The following is a 19,901-nucleotide window of genomic DNA, read 5'->3' as shown; positions in this document are numbered from 1 at the left end:
GCAGATTCTAAAAAAATCACTATAGAGTATTCTGTCAGAAATACTGGATGAGCAAATGGCTGTAACTTAGGAAGTTATTCTTTTGAGCTGGGACACAGGATCTGATTTTCCTACAGACAATAAGGCCTTAAGTTAAATTAACAGTGTCTCCGTTTGGTTTGAATGAAGATTTTAACTGGAAAATGCTGTTAAATTGATTGTTAATTATTATTAGATAATTGTATAATTGGCATTTTGTTTTAGTATATATTTGCTTGAGATTTTTCATGAACTATACTCCTTGAAGGCTGTGGCCGAGATGTCAGAGTTTTACAATAAATTGCTACTTGGTGGATTGTGGCTGTTGTTTCTTAAGTTAAATTATGTTGGCTGCCAAAAAAGCAATTACGAAACAACAGAAATCAAAGTCTAAACCAGCTGTATTTGAAGTATTAAATATTGTAAATGGGATAAAAGAACCAGAAGAGGGATCTTTAGAAAAGTAAATGGAAATTGTGGGAATAGTGCATGCAGAATCAGAATGTTTAGGGAGAGGAGTGAGGTTTAAGAGAAGGCAGGAAATGAGCAATTTATGTAATTTAAGACTGATGATGGTTATCAAGAAAGAACCCATATGTGATGTACACTGTATTCAAATGGAGCACATGTAAATATGGTTTGTTTTCTTTTCTATTAATGTATGTTTGCCTATGTCTTAAGTAATAATTTAAAAAATGTGCTTAAAAAAAACAACACAACAAGACCAGATATCATCAAACTATAACTAAAATAAGAGTGATGGTGGGTGGGTGCTGCTACTAAAGCAAGCTGAAATTTGAACAGCTACTGTTACACGTAAATAGGACTTGCACAACTGTACTTTGTTCATCATTCACACTGCTTCAGAGGCATATGGATAGATTCCCACAACCTATCCTACTGGGAGGAGGAAGAATAAAGATCTGGGAGCCCCGGAGAATGGTCCTTGCAAAGCTTGCTCTGGAACTTAAGAAAGAATCCAGTTTGTAGTGCTTTGCAAAGGTATGAACACAGGTACAGGCTGCTGCTGCCTCTAGTATGCTTCTAGATTGTACACCTTTCCAGTATGCCACCATAGAGGATAAGGCCCTTGTGAAACATGTCTTAACCTTGCCTAAAACATATTTACCATTGTGGGAATGAGAAAAAAAAAATAACAGCAGAGGATAACTAACAAGCAATCATATTTGTGGAGGCAGGTTGATCATTCTTAACCCCAGAATAGGAAACAGATGTTCAGCTTTCCTGAAGAGCTTAGCTCTGTTAAGGTAGTACCCAACCTGCCTGTGCACATCCAAGGTGTGCAGAATGCTCTGTACCACATTTTTAGGGACCAGAAAGCAAATTTGTAGAGTGATGGCTTAAGGGTAAAGTCAGAAATAACTCTGGGCATGAAAGGTAAATGACTGCATAGAACAACCATGTTCTTTTGCAAAATGAATAATGTTAGCCAACCGTGAGAGCTTGCAGCTCAGAGACTTGCCTTACAGATGTCAGACAAATAAGCAAAAGAGTTTTTCAAGTGATATACCTCAAATCACCCTGAAAACCAGATTTATAAGGAGAGAAGGTCAATTTTTCAAGAACAAAGTTGAGAGTCCAAGGAGAAAAAATTTGCTTTCAAGGGGGGTCTCAAGTGCAACACTCCATTCAAAAACTGTTTGACCACAAAAAGAGATAAAAAAGGGGGAACCACTGGCAGTCAAGTCAAGACGGCCATAAGATGCACCTTGACAAATGCACAAGATAAGCCATCATTGAGTAGCTCACACAAATATTTCAAAGCCAGAAAGGTGGAGACTATACTGGGCCCTCTGAGATAGATTAGGCACCACCTACAAATCCTCTTCCACATGTAAGCATAAGATTTTCTAGTTGCATGTTTTCTTGTCTCCAACAATAACCTGCTGTACATCCTCATGGAACAAGTGCCTAAAAGGTATCAAGATACAATCATTCAGGTTGTTAGTAGCATTTGCTCTAAGCTGGAGTGCACCAGTCATCCTTGACACTGTTTGAGCAGATCCAGAGTTCAAGAAAGCTTGTGGTAAATGCCCTTGGTCTATTCCATTAAAAGGGAGTACCAACATTGCTTAGCCAAAAGGGGGTCACCACAATGATCTTTGGTAATTCTTTATGAATCTTCTGAAGTATATTGAGTATCAGTGGAAATGCATAAAGGAACATTCCTGTCCAACGGATCAAGAATGTTTTTGTACTCCAAGCATGGCTGCAAGAAAGTCTGAAACAGAATTCTTCCAAATGTCTACTCTGAAAGTAGGTGAACAGTACTATTTGAAGTGTCTTCCAAATGTCTAGTATGACAGGCAGCGAACAGTACTGTTTGAAGTGTTACCCAATCTGGACCAAATCCAGACATACCTCTGCCCTGAGTTTCAGTTTCCACTTGTGAGGGTCCGTTCATGATCTGCTTAATCGGTTTGCCACTATGTTTTGCTCTGATGGGATGTATGAGATTGAAGGGTCTGAGAATTCTGTAAGGCTAGAGGTTCTAGGCCATCACTGCCAACCAGGCAAAGAGAGTATAACTTTGTATCCCACTTGTTTGTTGAGGTGTCACATGACTGTGGTGTTGTCTATGACTAATAAAAGGGGACCTGGAGACAATAAGTGCTGAAGAACTTTTAAGGTCCGAATCCCTGCTAATATTTCTTTGACATTTACGTACTTTCCAGTGACTGAAGGACCCCACTTGCCTTGCACTTCAATTCTCCTGCACACTGCTACTCATGCAAAATCTGACAAATCCATCCAGAGTGATTGGGGTCTGTAGTGGGAAGGGTACGTCTGGATTGAAAGACATTTGATTACTCCACCACTGTAACTCTTGTTTCACAAAATCCAGCACTGGTACCAGGAACTCTGATGCAGTCGCTGGGTTCAACAGTTTTTTTTTTTTTTAAGTATCACTAAATTATTCTCTGTAGGCCTGCTTAAAGCAACAACATATTCATGAACTACAGGTTGAGGCATGTTTTTGTTGATTTTCTTTTTTTTATTTAGGTGCAAATGAATTTGATGGGGAGTATGATGGTAGTCGTATCAGGATTCATCAAGAAAGGGGAAAAAACCACCAGACAGAATGCCGTATCAGGATTCATCAAGGAAGGGGAAAAAACACCAGCCAAAATAATACACTTGACACTACTAAGGGCTGACTATGGGCAGCAATAAAAGAAAATATAAACTATATTCCCACATAAAAAAATAGGGCATGAAATATAGCAGAAACAGTTTAAATTCGGCTATGCCTAGTTCTACAATCTACACAGTGTAGTGAAACCAGTACACACATTCACAATCCCAAGTAAAATTCACTTGTCCAAATAGTGTCATAAAAATCAAATATATGCCCTTTAATCAAATAGATACCTTTTAAGACAGTATAAATAAGCATTTACTTAGGGATTTATTTGTCAGAAATGAAAAATTTTCCACAGAAAATGCAAATAAAGCAATTCACAGTAAAATCATGATTGAAAGAAAATGATTATAACACTGTTAAATCAGAAGTAAATATCATATAAATGAAGAAAAAATAATAAAATGCAATATTTTCCTGTCAGAACTTCAAAATGAAGCAAGTGACAAACAACAGGGTGCTTGGCACCTTGCTCTCTATGCATGAGACAGTCTCTACTGTTCAACTGATACCACAGAACTTCAGTTTTCTAGTACAAGTCATAAAACACTCCAGAAAATTATCATAATTTTGTAAAAGCAGTACTAAGCACACAAGAGTAAGTTAAAATTACCAGATAAATTAACAGCTGCAATATATATCTAAAATATTAAAATAGAAAGTTAACACACAGAATTTCATTCGTATATATATATATATATATATATATATATAGAGAGAGAGAGAGAGAGAGAAAGAGGCAGAGCGAGAGAGAGATACCTATATAGATATAGACAGATATTTTATACAGAATATAAATAAATCAAAAGTATATAATAATGAAGAAGGGAAGTTCTCAAAGGGATCTTATCTGAGTCTGGAAGCTGTAGTCCAACAATGCAGGCTGCTCATGAGATAAAACTATGCAAGTCTTACATCTGGCACTAAAAGACTGAACAGCTGATTTTCTATGACACAGGTTAGGCTTCCCCAGATGGGAGGGTCTTACCCAAACCCCTATCACATAGATAGAGGAGTAAATTCTGAGCAATGCAAAGCTGTTGATGTGGGTTTGTGCAGGAACAGAACCCATATGCTACTGACGCAGTATGAATGATGGACATCTTCCCCTTCACACAGGCCATTTAGTATGACTACTACTTTGTACCTCTCATTTTGTTGTCCACACTTTTCATCCATCTAAGAATTCTTTCCTTACATTTTTGCTTCAGCCACCAGCCACACTATTTTCATGACTGGCTCAGTGATGTAGTTGAAGATGTGTCTGCTTATTATTAAGGCCTGCATTCAAACAGCAGCTTAGGGAAGTGCCAGATCAACATGAAGGAGGAAGGAAATGAATGACTTTAGTCACCTTACCTTTCATCTAAGAAGGAATATGACATTAAAGTGCTCTCCCTCATTCACTTGGCAACTCCAATGGTGAAAAAGCAAACTACAGTGGCAATTTTGTAAGTAACAAAAAGGGAGAGACATGAAAGCTAATTAAGAGTGCAAGATCATGGAGTAACACTGTCAGTCTATGCCAAAGCTATTAGGCACCCACTCCCAAAAATCGGGATGAAGTCAGGAGTAAACAAGGAAATATCCCTAGGTTCACTGCATGAGAAAGCTGCTCCTCAACACCCAGTATTCTCATTCCCAGAGAAAAACGTGGTCAGCCAGACTGAAGCAAAGATGGCATAAAATCAGTCTGTCAAAAGGACGTAAAATCTGCTGAAAAACATATGCCCACTGTAACTCTCTACACACGGCAAAGTGGGCATCTGCAAAGTTTCCAGTGTGTGACTGCACTATACTGAAAAAAAGACTGTACTTCTTCAGTGTATGTTGTCCCTCTAACTATTGCATACTTTTTAACAATGTCACTTGTTTTTATCCTGGTCTAAACTTGAAATAATTACACTTGGATCAATGTTCTACTCAGGATGATAAATTTAAATAAATAAATGAAGAGGCACGCACGTATGATGAGGAGCAGGTGGGGGATCAATGGAAAGTCTGAAGATGCCATCTTAAATAACAGTGTTTAGTGAGATGAGCATCCAGAAAATCTCCCACAGTTAAAGTGTGATGTGCCACTAGTACTCTGATCATAACTGCCTCTCCAAAGACAGAGAAACCAAAGTGGTTCAAGGGAATTAGGTGGATGAATGCTCAGCGGTGTGGATGCCGAAAATAAAAATTAAATTCCTAGTGTTCTCAGAGAGGACTTGTGTTATTAATTACAACTGTGTTCCTTCTTTAGCCAATTTCCTGTTCAAACTACCAAGTCTCAGTCCTACCTGTACAGAATCTTAATTGTTTTAATAATTGTCTGTGTAAGATAGAATTGGTGAATCTGTCAAAGAAATTTTAAAAGATACCTTTTAATAAGAAGTTATGTACTCACCATAATGTTCCATCTGAGTAGGTGACTTCATTTGTCTGCAACCTTTGGGTCTTGGATCCGATCTTGGATCCCAGCCGGCAACTTATTTCATAGCTTAGAGATCCAAGCTCCTAGCTCCTCCCCTTACCCATAATCCCCTGCCAACCCTGACTGACCTCAGATCAAGTTTGCCCGTATACAAAAGCCGAAGGCTAAATACATCCCGAAAAGTACCATAGAAGGGCATACAGGAGCAAGAAAATTCTGAGGGCCAGGGGGAAGGAGGGGGGGATGGTTGCAGACAAATGAAGTCACCTACTCAGATGGAACGTTATGGTGAGTGCATAACTTCTTAATCTGAAGTAGGTACTTCATTTGTCAGCAACCTTTGGGACAGAGTCCCCAGCTACCTGAATCTTGGGTGGCCATCATGGAAGGATGTTTCGGAGCACTGCAGAGCCAAAGGACGCTCTCCCTCTGGAGATAATGTCCAGCTTATAATGGTTGATAAAGGTATGAGATGAGGCCCAAGTGGCCACGGAACAAATATCATCCAGTGGAACTCTAGACCTAAAGGCTGCAGAGGTAGATATAGAACGAGTAGAGTGCGCACGAATTCCCTGAGGTGCAGGCCTCCCAGAAGTTTCATAGGCCAAGAGAATACACTGTGAGATCCATCGTGATAAAGTGATCTTAGAGACAGATTTACCTAGGTTAAATTTGGAAAAAGAAATGAACAACTGGTCGGATTGCCTATGACCAGCAGTCCTGTGAATGTAGAAGCGCAGTTGTCTGTGCACATCTAAGGAATGGAGTTTGTATTCTCCCTTGTTCTGATACTTAGGGAAGAAAACTGGTAGGTTGATGGACTGATTGATATTAGCCTCTGAAGCCACCCTCGGAAGAAAAGAAGGATTGGTCCAGAGGTACACTCTATCCTGATGAAAGGCCAAGTACGGGGGTTTCACACAAAGGGCCTGAAGCTCGGAAACTCTTTTCGCCGAAGTAATGGCGACTAGGAATGCCGTTTTCCAAGAGAGGTACTTAAGATCGACCGAGGCAGCCGGTTCAAAAGGGGGAGATGTCAAGGCCTGTAAAACTAGAGCCAAATCCCAAGGGGGTACAATTTCCCTGACAGGAGGCCTGAGCACGAAAGTACCCTTGAGAAAGGTTTTACACAATTTCACTGTAATCAAGGGGCCCGAATCATGCCCCACATGGTAATAAGAAATAACTGCTAGTTGAACCTTGACCGTAGAGCAGCTAGCCCCCTGATGGAACAGACCTGTAAGGAACTCCAACACAGATGGTAACGGGGCTGTGTAGGGATCTAAGTTATTATTCTCCGCCCAGACGGAGAAGCGTTTCCACTTACTACGATAGACTTTCCCAGTGGAAGGTTTATGTGCTGCTACAAGAATGGCTTTAACTGGTGAAGAGATTCCAGGAGTCCTGACTAGGAGTGGAACTGGAGCAGCCAAGCTGTCAACTTGAGGTTGTCCAGATTTGGGATCGGGAGGTCTAGGGGATGAGATATTAGATCCGGGAGGGGATCTAGAATCCAAGGCGGATTCACCAGATGAGACCACAGGTAAGGGAACCACGTTTGACGAGGCCAGAATGGGGCAATGAGGATCATCCTGCTCCCCAACCGACTGGCTTTCTGTATGAGTTTCAGCATCAGGAGCAGAGGAGGGTAGGCATAATGTAGACCGGGGGGCCAAGCATGCACCAGAGCATCTCTCGGGGATTCCCCGATGGGGGGAATTAGAGCGAAGTAGCTGTTGCATTTCGTATTCGAGGGAGAGGCAAAGAGATCGCAACAGGGTTGCCCCCACACGGCAAAAATCCGTTTCGCTACCTGGGGATTGAGCGACCACTCGTAAGGGGAAAGAATGGTGCGGCTGAGTCTGTCCACCAGTATGTTGGACCATCCCAGAATGTGCGTTGAATTAAGAAAGCGGTTGGTAGAAATCGCCCATTCCCACACTCTCATGGCCTCATGACAAAGTGGATAGGACCTGGTTCCCCCCTGTTTGTTGATGTACCAGACCACTGACATGTTGTCCGTCTGTATCGCAATAGTCCCTACCGGAAGAAGGTTCTGTAGTGCTTGCAACGCCAATAGCACCACCCTCATCTCCAAGACATTGATGTGCAAGGAGGTCTCTGTGTCGTTCCACGTGCCTTGGACCATCTTGCTTGCGCAATGCCCCCCCCACCCGAGGCGAGAGGTGTCTGTGGTCACTGTGGCGAGGGGAGGAGGCGTGGAGAAAGGACGTCCCATATGGAGATCCGGAGATTGGAGCCACCATAAGAGAGCCGTCCTGCACACCCTGCTGATGGAAATAGGATGGTTTAGGGAGTAACGTTGAAAAGACCATTGGACTTGAAGGGTCCATTGCAGTACCCTCATGTTCAGACGAGCCAATGGCAAAAGAGAGATTGCTGCCGCCATGGAGCCTAGAGCCCTCAGGACCCATCCCGCCGGTGGAGCTGTTGATTGGAGGATGGCCCGCACATGCAGCCTCAGGTTCTGAAGACGTTCCGCGGTCAGAAATGCTAGAAAGTTTCTTGTATCCAATTTGGCCCCTATAAATTCTATCACCTGGGTAGGAGCAAGACAGGATTTGTTCATGTTGATGGTGATGCCCAGCTGGGGAGCCAGCCGGAGGAAGTAGTCCCTGGCTGAGCAAAGTAGATTCCTTGTCAGGACGGTCAGGAGCCAGTCGTCCAGGTATGGAAAAACCTGCATTCCCTGGAGTCTCAGGTGGGCCGCTATCACTGCTAATACTTTGGTAAACACCCTGGGGGCTGTGGTGAGGCCAAAGGGAAGGACTCTGAACTGGTAGTGACTGGCTCCAAGCCGGAAGCGGAGAAACCTCATGGATCGTCTGTCCATAAGAATGTGGTAGTACGCATCCTTGAGGTCTATAGAGCACATCCAGTTGTTCTCCCGCAGTAAGGGGAGAATGGATTGAAGAGTGACCATCCGGAATTTTTCTTTGGTTACTGACAGGTTCAGAAGGGAGAGGTCTAGGATTGGCCTTAAGTCCCCCGTCTTTTTTGGCACCAGAAAGAACCTGGAGTAAAACCCTAACCCGAGCTGGTCTGGGGGGACGGGCTGGATGGCTCTTTTTTCTAGAAGCTGCTGGATCTCTGCAGCTGCTGCCTCCCTCTGATCGGGTGGTACATCGGGGAGGCTTTTGATTCTGGGGACATGATACATGGGAATTTGGTAACCTCTGGATATGATACGAAGCACCCAGCGATCTGATGTGATGGACTCCCAAGCTGCCAGGTACTTCGAGAAACGCCCCTCGACTGCCTCCAGAGTGGAGCAGTCGGGCAACCCCTCAGGGTTGCTGTGCGGGTCGGTCAGAGAAAGTTTCCCTGGACCCAAAATTCTTCGGGCCCCCTCTGCCTCTAGGGCGGAGTCCTCCTTGTCCCCCCTCTGCCACGGAAGGACTGGTTGTCCGAAGCAGGCTGGGAATGTTGCGATTTCTGGAACCACATCTTCTTCTGTCCATTTTGGTTCTTGGAGAAGGACCTCTGGGGAGCGGAGAAGCGGACTCCGACGGCAGACAACATCTTCCCGTCCTTTTCGCTCTGGACTAAAGTGTCGCGAACGGTTTTGCCAAATAAGGCAGAACCATCAAAAGGGGCATTCGCAAATGACACCTTAAAGAGTTCCACGAAGTCACAATGTCGGAGCCAAGCCTGGCGTCTCATGACTAGGCCTGCTCCGCTGGCTCTAGCGGCTCCCTCTGTAGCATGGGACAACAACCGCATAGAGGTATTAGATATCGATCTTAGAGTGGCCATGCGAGTGGAGTGCAATTGTTTGTCCTCCGCCGACATGGACTCTGGGGGGGAAGCAGCGTACTCTTTGATAAGGTCTCGCTGCATCCTAATAATGTGTGCCATATAATTCAGAGACCTTACTGAGAAGGTCGCTGAACTAAAAACCCTCTTCCCCAGGCAATCCATCGAGCGGGACTCTCTGCTCTGTGGATGGACCGAGGGGCTCTCCTGAGCTAATTCCCCTCTTGGTGGCTGCCGCCGTCAACATGGCATCTACGGGGGGACCCTTGGGATCTGTCCGCAGGGGGGCTCATAATTCTATCAGGGCATTTGGGAACTGGCTCCACAGTGTCTGGCTCCTTCCATGCCCTGGTGGTAATAAGGTCCACCAGGGGGTCGGCCGGAGGGGACACCCAAGAGGTAGACGGTCCTGCTTCGAATGCCTGCAGGAACACGGACTCATCGGAGGAAGCCTTGGGGACAGACCACCCCCCCCTAATCCTGAGCATTTCCATGATGTCTCCAAAGGAGACATCTTCGGGGGGTGACCTTGGGGAGATTTCCCCTTCATCCAAGTCCGTGTCTTCTGTTAAAGACTCGGGGGAGTCCACGTGTCTCCTCTTACACTTCTGCTTATGAGGCACATCCTCGGGGGGGGGGGGGCTGTCCGAGGAGGTCTCACCAGCAACGACCTGTTCCAGGGGAACAACCTGAGACATCGAAGCAGGCTGTCCCTGAGGCCGGGTGAAGGAAGCCTGACTCAGCCGAGAGGGAGTGCGGGGTGGAGCCGAAGCAAGGGCTGGGGGGTCCGGAAGCCCTCAACAGAGCCCTCTCCACTGCATCGAAGGCCGAGTCGCTCTCTCTGGGATCCGAAAGTCGACTCCCACTCGGATCCAATGGAGGGATTGGAACCGGTGCCGAGACCATCGGATCCGAAGGACCCGTGTGCTCCGACCTGGACAGAGCTGAAGGCACACTGAATCTCTCGGATCCGAAGCTCAGCCCACGGCTCCGAGAGCTCAGATTCGACAAGGAAGGACCCAACAGACTCGAGGGCAGAGTCAGATCCGAAGTACCCAGTACTGTCGGTGCCGACCCATCCCCGGCTCCAACGCTGCCCGGCTCCGTGCCCTCCGAACCCGGAAAGCGGGTTGGAGAAGGAGCTATTGGGGCAAAAAAGGGTGTTGAGCTCCCCCCCCTAAGGGGGGGGGGGCATAAGCACTCCCATCTGCAGCTGGGCCTGGATGAACCTTCGCATCATCTGGTGCAAGTCCGCATCCGAAAGGCTGTAGGTAGATCTCGACGAGGCCACTGAGGCGGACCGGGAGTGCCGCCTCGATGACCTCGACGGAGATCGGGTCTCCTCCTCCTCGGGTCCTGAAGAGAAGCATGGGGATCGGAGCCAAGGAGGAAGGGACCTGGAAGCTGTGGAGGGAAAAGCCCGCTTAGCTGGGGGGGGCCGAAGCGGAGGCCTCGGCCCGCTGCTTGTGGTGCTTCTCCCTCCTGGCCTCCCTCTCCTCCGGCGCCTTAGTGGGAGTTTGAGTCCCGGCCGGGGGGAGCGGGGCAGGAGTGGCCACCACCGAGGACTGGGGTGGTGCCACGGGAGTACAGAAGGCCAAAGTCTGATCCGGGGGCAAAAGTCCCACCAGGATTAGCTTCGACCTACGGTCTTTCAGTGCCCTGGGGTTGAACGCCACACAGATCGAACATCCAGAGGAGAGGTGTTCAACCCCACGGCACCGAACACACCGAGTGTGGCCATCCGCTGGTGAAAGCTTATGGCCACACTCGGTGCACTTGGAAAAAATAGGCTTTGGGGCCTCCAACATAGTTTTTGAAAAAAAAAGGTTTAAAACTACCTCACACAGACCAGGCCTCAACACACAACAGTCCACACACACACTACGTACCAGCGAAGGAAGGGGAGGAATTACACTAAAAATAAAAGTACACTGAAAAAAAGGGAACCTAATCTCACACACACACACTAAAACTATGAAAAATATATAATTTTACAGAAAAAAGAAACCACTTAGCTATAAAGCGCCAGGAGCTCAGCAATCTAGAAGCTTACTCTAAGAGCGGCAAACTAGATCTGAGGTCAGTTAGGGTTGGCAGGGGATTATGGGTAAGGGGAGGAGCTAGGAGCTCGGCTCTCTAAGCTATGAAATAAGTTGCCGGCTTGGATCCGAGATCGGATCCAAGACCCAAAGGTTGCTGACAAATGAAGTACCTACTTCAGATATAACTTTATATGTAGTACTGATCAACTCAGTAATTCTGAGACAGAAAGTAACAGCATAAAGATTATAAAAAATGACATATTTGAAAATATTTACACAATATACAGATTATTTGATGGAAAAACAGAGGTCTTAAAGTAATGAAGTCTATATAGCAGCAAGCTTTACTAACATATACCCAAAAATGTTAAGCGGTCAAGAATACTAAGATGCACTCTAGGCACAGGTCTACTTACTTGAATTTGGAAATCACTTTTTGAAGGCTACTCTACATACAGCTCAGCAAGATAAATGCACTACATGAAATGGGATTTGAAGCCTAAAGTATGATGCAAAGCTTGCAAGCTGTAGTAAAAAGAAATAATATAGGGAACCTTCTCTCTGAAGCTTGCCTCTGGGCTTGTTCCATCTCTGCAGTGACTATTCGCTCCTGGCTAGATGGCTGCTTCACATTCTCAGTCTTGTGTCTTCTGCGAGCACGACCTTCTTCTGATCGTCCGAGAACAATGTCATCTGTGGTTTTTGGAGTAACTATCTCAGCGTTTTCTGATTTGCTCTGTAAATGACAGAGAAGTATTAAAAAATCAGCTACAATCAACCATATCTAACATCTAAATTAAAATATAGATCCATTCTAGAATCTCATGTCCAAGCCATTTGGAAGAAGGCATACATACTTTCTCTTCATAAAGGAGGACCACCTACTGACTACTCCAACTTCAGACCAATTGCCATCCTGTCACCATTATCTAAGCTATAAAAAAAGTGTATCCATTCCCAGTTACTACAATACCTTATCATAAGCAATCTCCACCACCCCCCACACACACATACACACAACCTGGTTTTCATTCCAACCATGGCACCACTACTGTACTACTTCGCTTTGCTGGTACCAGTAATAAAAAAATAAATATCAGAAACTTAGTATCTTCCTTATTTCTAGACCTGTCCAAAACATTCATCACAGTCTCTCACCATAAACTCTTACTTAAACTCTTCTCCTTATGTTTCTCACTCTCCTGGTTTAACAGCTACATAACAGACAGGATTGAAGACATCAGATGGCAGCAAGAATTCTCATAATTTCTACATATTACTGTCAAGAGTGCCACAAGGTTCCATACTTGGACCTCTCCTACTTAACATATTTATAAATGACTTACACACTGCTTCCAAGCACACCACTCTTCTGCAATATGCACATGACTCTACACTCATCTGCAAAGCCTCTAACCTTCAAGAAATTACTCAAGAATCCTTTATGTCCATAGAATCCTGGTTAGACAACTCACAACTTAATCCCCCAAAAAACAAAATTACTACTCTTCACACCTCAATCTCCCAAAGAACAACTCTTGTTAAAATCACTTCATTAAATAATACCCTGACTGAACAGGGACTCTTAGGAGTCACAATTAATGAAAACTTGAAATTTGACCTACACTTCCAAACTGTTATGAAAAAAAACAGCAAAAGCTTGCCCTCTCCTATAGAACAAAAACCTACCTAACAGAACCAGACACAATAACTAAGGCCTACCTCCTATCTACCCTACTGTATGCCTCTCCACTCTTTACTAACCTATAAATGTCCAAACAAATACAGTTGGAACAATATTACAACAAAATAGCTCATTTTGCAACAAATCACCCCTTTAGAACTCATCACTGCTCTGCCCTTAAACAACTAAACTGGACTGAAAGCCCATATCATCTCCCTGTAATCAGCTGCTACTAGCTCATACTCTAATATACCACCCTGATAAGAATCCAGCACTAAAAGCCAGGATTCAACACTACCACCCTACCAAAGCTCTTCTCTCTAAAGACATGCTCCTCCTTTCCGTCACAAAAGCCCAAAATGTACTGGAAGTCTCCAGATACTCAAACTCTGTAGCTACCCTCTGGAATGATCTCCCACATGATCTCAGGCTTCTTGAAAACCAACAGGCATTCAAAACACATCTAAAAAAACATCTCTCAACATCCTGGCTCTGTAGCTGTACATCTCCAGGATAAGTACATCTCTGATTTCTTCCTCCTCTTCTACTATCCCCTGCGCTACATTACTACCCCACCTTCTATATATGCCTCTTAACTCTTACCACTCATTTCATTTATATCTCAAAATTAAATCAACCTTTTTACTACACCCCCATGTAAATAACTCTGCACTCTATAGTGTGTCATCTATCCTACTGCACAGTTATTTACTTAACTACATCCGTACAGAGTATAATTAGTATAACAAGTGTTACTACTGTATGGTTCCTATCTTAGCTATTTTGACATTTTAAAATGTATTTTAATTGTTTTCTGTCTGACACTGCTGATATTATGTAATGTAAAAGATTTTGATTGAACTGTATGTACTGGCACTGAATGTGATGTGCTATTAAAATTTTCCAACAGTAGCCACAGAAGAAATGATCACAGAGATGGTCTGATGATACACAGGGAAAGTCTCAATTTGAGACCCAATTGGGTTCAAGTTATTGGCCAGTATGCTGAAGGGTTGCCTATAAGAAGAAAATAATCAACTGATAACTGACTGACTTCTGATGACGGAAGAGTATGACAGGACCACTCTGCTTAGTTGACCACAAATGTCACTAAAGATGTTATGGTGGACTCAGAAAAGTTAAAGAGGGAGCATTATAACAGGTGATGTTATGTGAAATTACAATTTCATAATCCCTTTCATCAGTGAGGTCACATTCAGAAGAAAGGATAAAAGTGTTACGACAGTATAACAACCCTACCCTAGAGTACCATAACATCAGAATCGCCACAAAATAAAACTATGAACAGAAGAAAAATGCCAGGACAGATAAATCACTTTACACCCTTTTATTCACCAAATGTTAAGTGCTCTCATCCTTATACTCGGACTTCATCAGAACAGTGTATCAAATATAACCAACTGTTTTATATAAATAATAAACAAATCACATGACCTAACAAAGAATGAATTAATAGTAAAATTCCTGGTTATGCATTAAAAGAAAACTTATACCATTTTACCATGAAAGATATGCAAGTAAAAACATACTTTAAACTCTATAAGTTGCCTATATTTAAAAAGCATGAATGAAAAACATAATAAAATTGAACAACTTTAAATGGACACAAAAAGGACAAAAGCGTTTAACATTTGGTGAATGAAAGGGTGTAAAATGATTTATCTACTCCTGGCTTTTTTCTTCTGTTCATAGTTTTATTTTGTGGTGATTTTGATTCCTTTTAATGTTATCACCATGACATCTGAGGTGAATATCCAACAGACAATTCCTCACACTCAATTTACGCTGAATTAACCTCTTCCACTGGCAACTTAACTTTACTAGTTCAACAGCTCATTCAACAGGTCTCTCACATTTCAAGACCTTTGTTTGAGAACCAAAATTTATCTACTACAAATAATAATGAAAAGGGAAATTTTTCTACCATTATTCCAGCTCAATGACTGCAGAGTGTCCATGCCAACGACATAACCAAAGCCCAGAAGCACGGATGTGCACTAGGAATCAATGGGATGATTCATTCTGGGGCTCAACTTCAGCATGCACGAGGTTTACTGCAAGAGTGCTTGAATTCTCCTTTTGAATGGCGTTCTGGATTTGAAAATGGTGGCAATACATATGGAACAGCTGACCAACAAATAAAGTAATTTCAGGATCATTTGCCGAAATACTGCAAGATTAATTGGAAAACAGTTACCTTCGGGAATGTATATGAGTTTAATGTGTCCCGAAGGGTCTTTGGTCGTGGAAATACCCTATGGGGTTCATGAAGGATTCCCCTCGACATTGTGAACTGGTACAATTATTTAATAAACATGGTTGTGAGTTAATGGATGTTATAATTAAATGGAGGGGTTATCAGATGATGTTACAAAACTGGATAATTCCATTAACTATGACTTATTATTTGAAGCAAAGAGAATGGATTGTGAACATTGCCCTCAACTTCTTAACACAAAAAATCTACACGACGACTCAAAAATAGGGACAATTTTTAAATACCGCTCTTATAAACTTAGAAAGTTGCTAGAATAAAAGGTCTTGTGTTACCATTCATTTTCTAAAAATTATGAAGGCTGAAACTCAAATGCCTGTCAATATTTAGGGAATTCAGTCCTCACTTATTTGCCAAAAAAATCCAGAAAACCACAAATTTTATGAGGAACAGACCATAATTTGGAGGCAAAAATCTGCACAGTTGAGAGGTATGATTATGAAGCTGTTTTTACTAAGGTTGCTCAAATGACTTATGAGATAAACCATAAGAAGACCAAAAAGTCGGCAAGGGACAAAAATGAATATGAATCAGGAAAAGCATACCCTGCCTCTCCAAATCTTGGTAACGGTCAAGTAAATAGTGACCATTTTTCATCAGTCCATTCAATGGAGAGTATGGACATGAACCCTTTGGGTGATGGAGAATTTGTACCAAGTCTAGGGGATACATCAGATTTACATGGTGAATCTGACCCTTATTTCCTCCACTCTGGAGGCCCAAATGCCTGGAAAATCAGAGCAGAGGACTGTAGATCAGGTGTACGGGAGGAATAACAGCAATCGGGAAACAAGACATCATAAGGGGTAGAGGAGGAAGGAGATACAGACCCTACAGGTCTTAGAAAACTGTACTATTGTAACCAATGCAAAACGTGATTTTAAATTGTGCAACTATAGTGAGACCTCTGTTACTACTTCTTGGGCTAAGTTATTAGAAATGGGCCTTACTTTCGTACCTACTAGAAGGGCTAGGGTAGAAGATGTGTTGGTGGATTTACGACTCTTTACTAGAAAGTTGAATTTGAGTTTTTATTTTAAAAAATACTAACTCTAACATTCACCCAGCCCAGCAGATGTGTAGTAGACCTAGACCCTTCAACTCCTTATGCACCCGGTGGTTCCCATTTAAAAAAAAAATTGAGAATATGACATTAGTAATATTATTTACAATAAGTCTAACAAGTTTTTCCCATCTAACCTTTGTTCCAATGAGTGAAAACTACTGAAGGAAATTATTAGGAATAGACAGGTTTGTTTGTGTCTTTCTGCTTTTCCCAGTTAGGGGTCGCCACAGCGGAACTCCGGTCCGCTAATGATTGGCAGTAGATTTTTTACGTGCCGAGTTTGCCAGCCCTGACGCACAACCTTCAACGAAGGTATGCCCATTCACGCATGTCTCCACACAGAAGACGCTGTAGCTGAGAATCGAAAGGCACAACGTCTTGCTGTGAGGCGACAACGCTACCGCAGCACCACCACCGCAGTCTATTAGGAATAGACAGGTAAGGCTCATAAATCTGATAAAGGTGGCGGCTTGGTAGTTATGAACATGAACGATTATATTAACAAAATGTTTGTGATTCTCTGTAGTGACACCTATGAGGAGGCTTCTATAAACCAAATGAATATCGCTTACTGGAAACTTGATTTAATATTAGATAATTTACATGTTAACAACCTAATAACTGCTATCGATTTCAAGTTTCTGGAAGTCCAACATCCCAGGACTCCATCTATATTCGGTATCCTGAAAATCCATAAAAATTTGGTAGATCCTCCACTTCGCCCCACTGTTGACGCTAAATCTTCCAAGACTACTAATATATCCCATTACATTAACCAGCATTTAGAGGCTGTAATTGGGAATATCACCCATTTATATAAGGACTTTTGGGAGTTTTTATCCAGGGGCAATTATTCAAACACAGTCGTGGTGTGGCAATGGGGGTGGCATGTGCCCCCTTATTGCCAACTTGGTATTGGCTTATTGGGAGGACAATTTTGTATTCCCGTCCGAGTTTAAGAGATGTTGGTCCCTTAATTTGTAATTTTTTGGACAGATTCAGTGAATCGATTAAATAACTTTTTTCTATTTCTTCACACCACTACAAATTTTTTTAAATTTTCCACTAACTATTCTTACGATCAAGTAAACTACCTTGATACTACCATTTTCAAAGATCGTATCAAAAAGGCTTTTGAATCCACCATATTTAGAAAACCTACTTATTCAAATTCCCTTTTACATTTCAGCAGCTGGCATCCTATCCACCAAAAAAGATCTTTAGTTAAGGGCCAGTGCATGATATTATCCCGAATGGTATTCAAGGACAAAAGATTTCAACAAGAAAGTTTGAAACTCAGACAGATGTTTGAGAATCGGGGTTATCCTTATAGTTTTCTAAATAGCATTTTTCAAGAGGTGAAAAACAAATGAGAAATAGGTAATTTTGGTCCCTATTGGGAAAAGGGAAGCAGGATCAGACCAATAATATCTTATGTGCCTCCAACAAGGTACAAGTGGATTATAACAGGCCCTGTGTTCTTTCTTTTTAATACTCATTTTTTTATATAAAAAGCTCCATTGAAAAGAAATGAAGCATTTTTTTTACTAACCAAAAGTATGTTACTACTGTAGGTCCTGCACCCATTATTGTATACAAGAAGGATATTTGCCTTAAATCATAACAGGAAATGATATATTCCCCAGTCAAGAATGGGAAAATGCAGGCAATGCAAACAATGCAAGTATATTTTGGAAGGATGTAATTTTTACATTCATGGATACAATGAAATAAAATTGCATCAAAAGTACTATTGTTCAAGCTCAGGGATAGTACATGTGGGCCAGTGTCAAAAGTGTATTTGTCTTTATACTGATAAGACTACCTAGACACTTAGAGCTAGAATATATAGCCATTTATATGACATCAAGAAATGTGATGAACATAATGCCTTGTTTAAGCATATTAGTATGTGTGATACCCAAAATTTTAAGTTCTTTGCCATTGACCACATTAACAGAGAATTTGAATGTGGACCATTTAATGATTTTTTGGAACTAAAAGAATTGAAATGGCAACTTAAAAAACAAATGTCACAGTTTACCCTGGCTTGAGTGATATGGTCTCTTTTGGTAGTGTTTTGTAGCTGAAGGTAGCTTTCTGTCTTTAAAACCCACCTTTTTGTTTAAAAAAATGTATACTTTGGTAGAAAATGTTCATGTCTATTTAAAGTTGTTTATTCAAATTTTATGTTTTTCATTTATTAAAATAAATTGACGCAATTTATAGACTTTAACTATGTTTTTACTTGCATATCTTTTATAGTAAAATTGTATTAGTTTTCTTGTACTGTATGACAACAACTTTTTTTACTAATTAGTTCTTTAATTAGTTGGGTCATGTGATTTGTTTAATACTATATAAAGCAGCTGGTTTTATTGGATACACTGTTCTGATGAAGTTCAAGGACGAAAGCATTTATCATTTTGTGAATAAAAGGGTGTAAAGTGATTTATCTATTCCAGGCTTTTTTTTATGCACCCTAGCACCACATAATGTTATGGCTCAAGGGCTCCCCAGCAAATTTTCATATCAAAGTATGAATATGTACGAAACACAAGCAATGGGTGGATCTCGGTGAAAACTCAAGTCAGCAAAAGTGGGCAATGAGCACAAACATGAAAAATCTGTTTGAATGGGACAAATCCACAGTGCACTATAACATCTAGACAGTACTGTGGACTGCCAGAAGAACACTACAGTGAACTGTAACATAATAAACACTGCCATTTGGCTGTTTCCCAGGATGTGTGTAACTGGGAGAAGAGTTTCTAATTAGTTTCGCATCTGAAGTGTGTGCAGCCAGAAAGTGTTTCTTCATTTGGAGGAAGTAGGGGGAGAGTGCATCAGAAAAAAGGAAACAGACAAAAACAAGTTGAAACATGTTACTGCACACAGCATTCCTCTTCTTTGATCAAAATCAAATGTTAGAGGTGTTCCCAGTCATAAAATTATTGTTCTTGGTTGTGGAATGGGAGGGCAACACAGTCTGTGTGTGTGTGAAATTAACCAGTCATTACTGTCATTTGATCACAGCTAACAACTGGCTTGCCAATGGCTGTGGGATTGTGTGCCTGGAAAAAATTCCCCACGGCTTACATTTCTGGCTAATTTATGTGGGTTTTTCAGTACCTTAAAAAATAATGAACTTCAAATAAATGAAACTTATTACAACAACTACAGAACCACAAAAAGTACAGTTGGGTAAGTAAACTTACCATAACAGTAGATATTTGAATGATCACTGCTGCAGTAGCTTAAGTTATATGGATCATATCCCGCATATGATACAATAGTCACCGTTTTCCAAATCTTCGCGGCACCTTCCACACACCCAAACAATAGTCAGCTTGAGCTGAGCTAACGAAAAGACATGTCTGGGTGTCAAGCCCTTTAGAGCTTTCAAACAAACTGAAAAAGGTAGGAGAGTATTGGT

At 42.1% G+C, this 19,901-nt stretch overlaps 1 protein-coding gene across 2 annotated transcripts in view; it reads right to left on the bottom strand.

Annotated features, from left to right (window-relative positions):
- Positions 1 to 19,901, bottom strand: part of SZT2 (SZT2 subunit of KICSTOR complex) — a 3,556,133-nt gene that overhangs the window by 1,207,218 nt on the left and 2,329,014 nt on the right. For both annotated transcript variants that reach the window (XM_044085412.1, XM_044085413.1), the window contains exon 53: positions 11,974 to 12,155. In XM_044085412.1, the coding sequence (XP_043941347.1) occupies positions 11,974 to 12,155 (182 nt within the window). The remainder of the gene's footprint in view (positions 1 to 11,973; positions 12,156 to 19,901) is intronic.

Source organism: Protopterus annectens, chromosome 10.part0 (genome assembly GCF_019279795.1).
Source record: "Protopterus annectens isolate FY-2018-M chromosome 10.part0, PAN1.0, whole genome shotgun sequence".
NCBI lineage: Eukaryota > Metazoa > Chordata > Ceratodontiformes > Protopteridae > Protopterus > Protopterus annectens.
The sequence above is the reverse complement of the archived record's forward strand: the minus strand, read 5'-3'. Positions and strand labels throughout refer to the sequence as shown.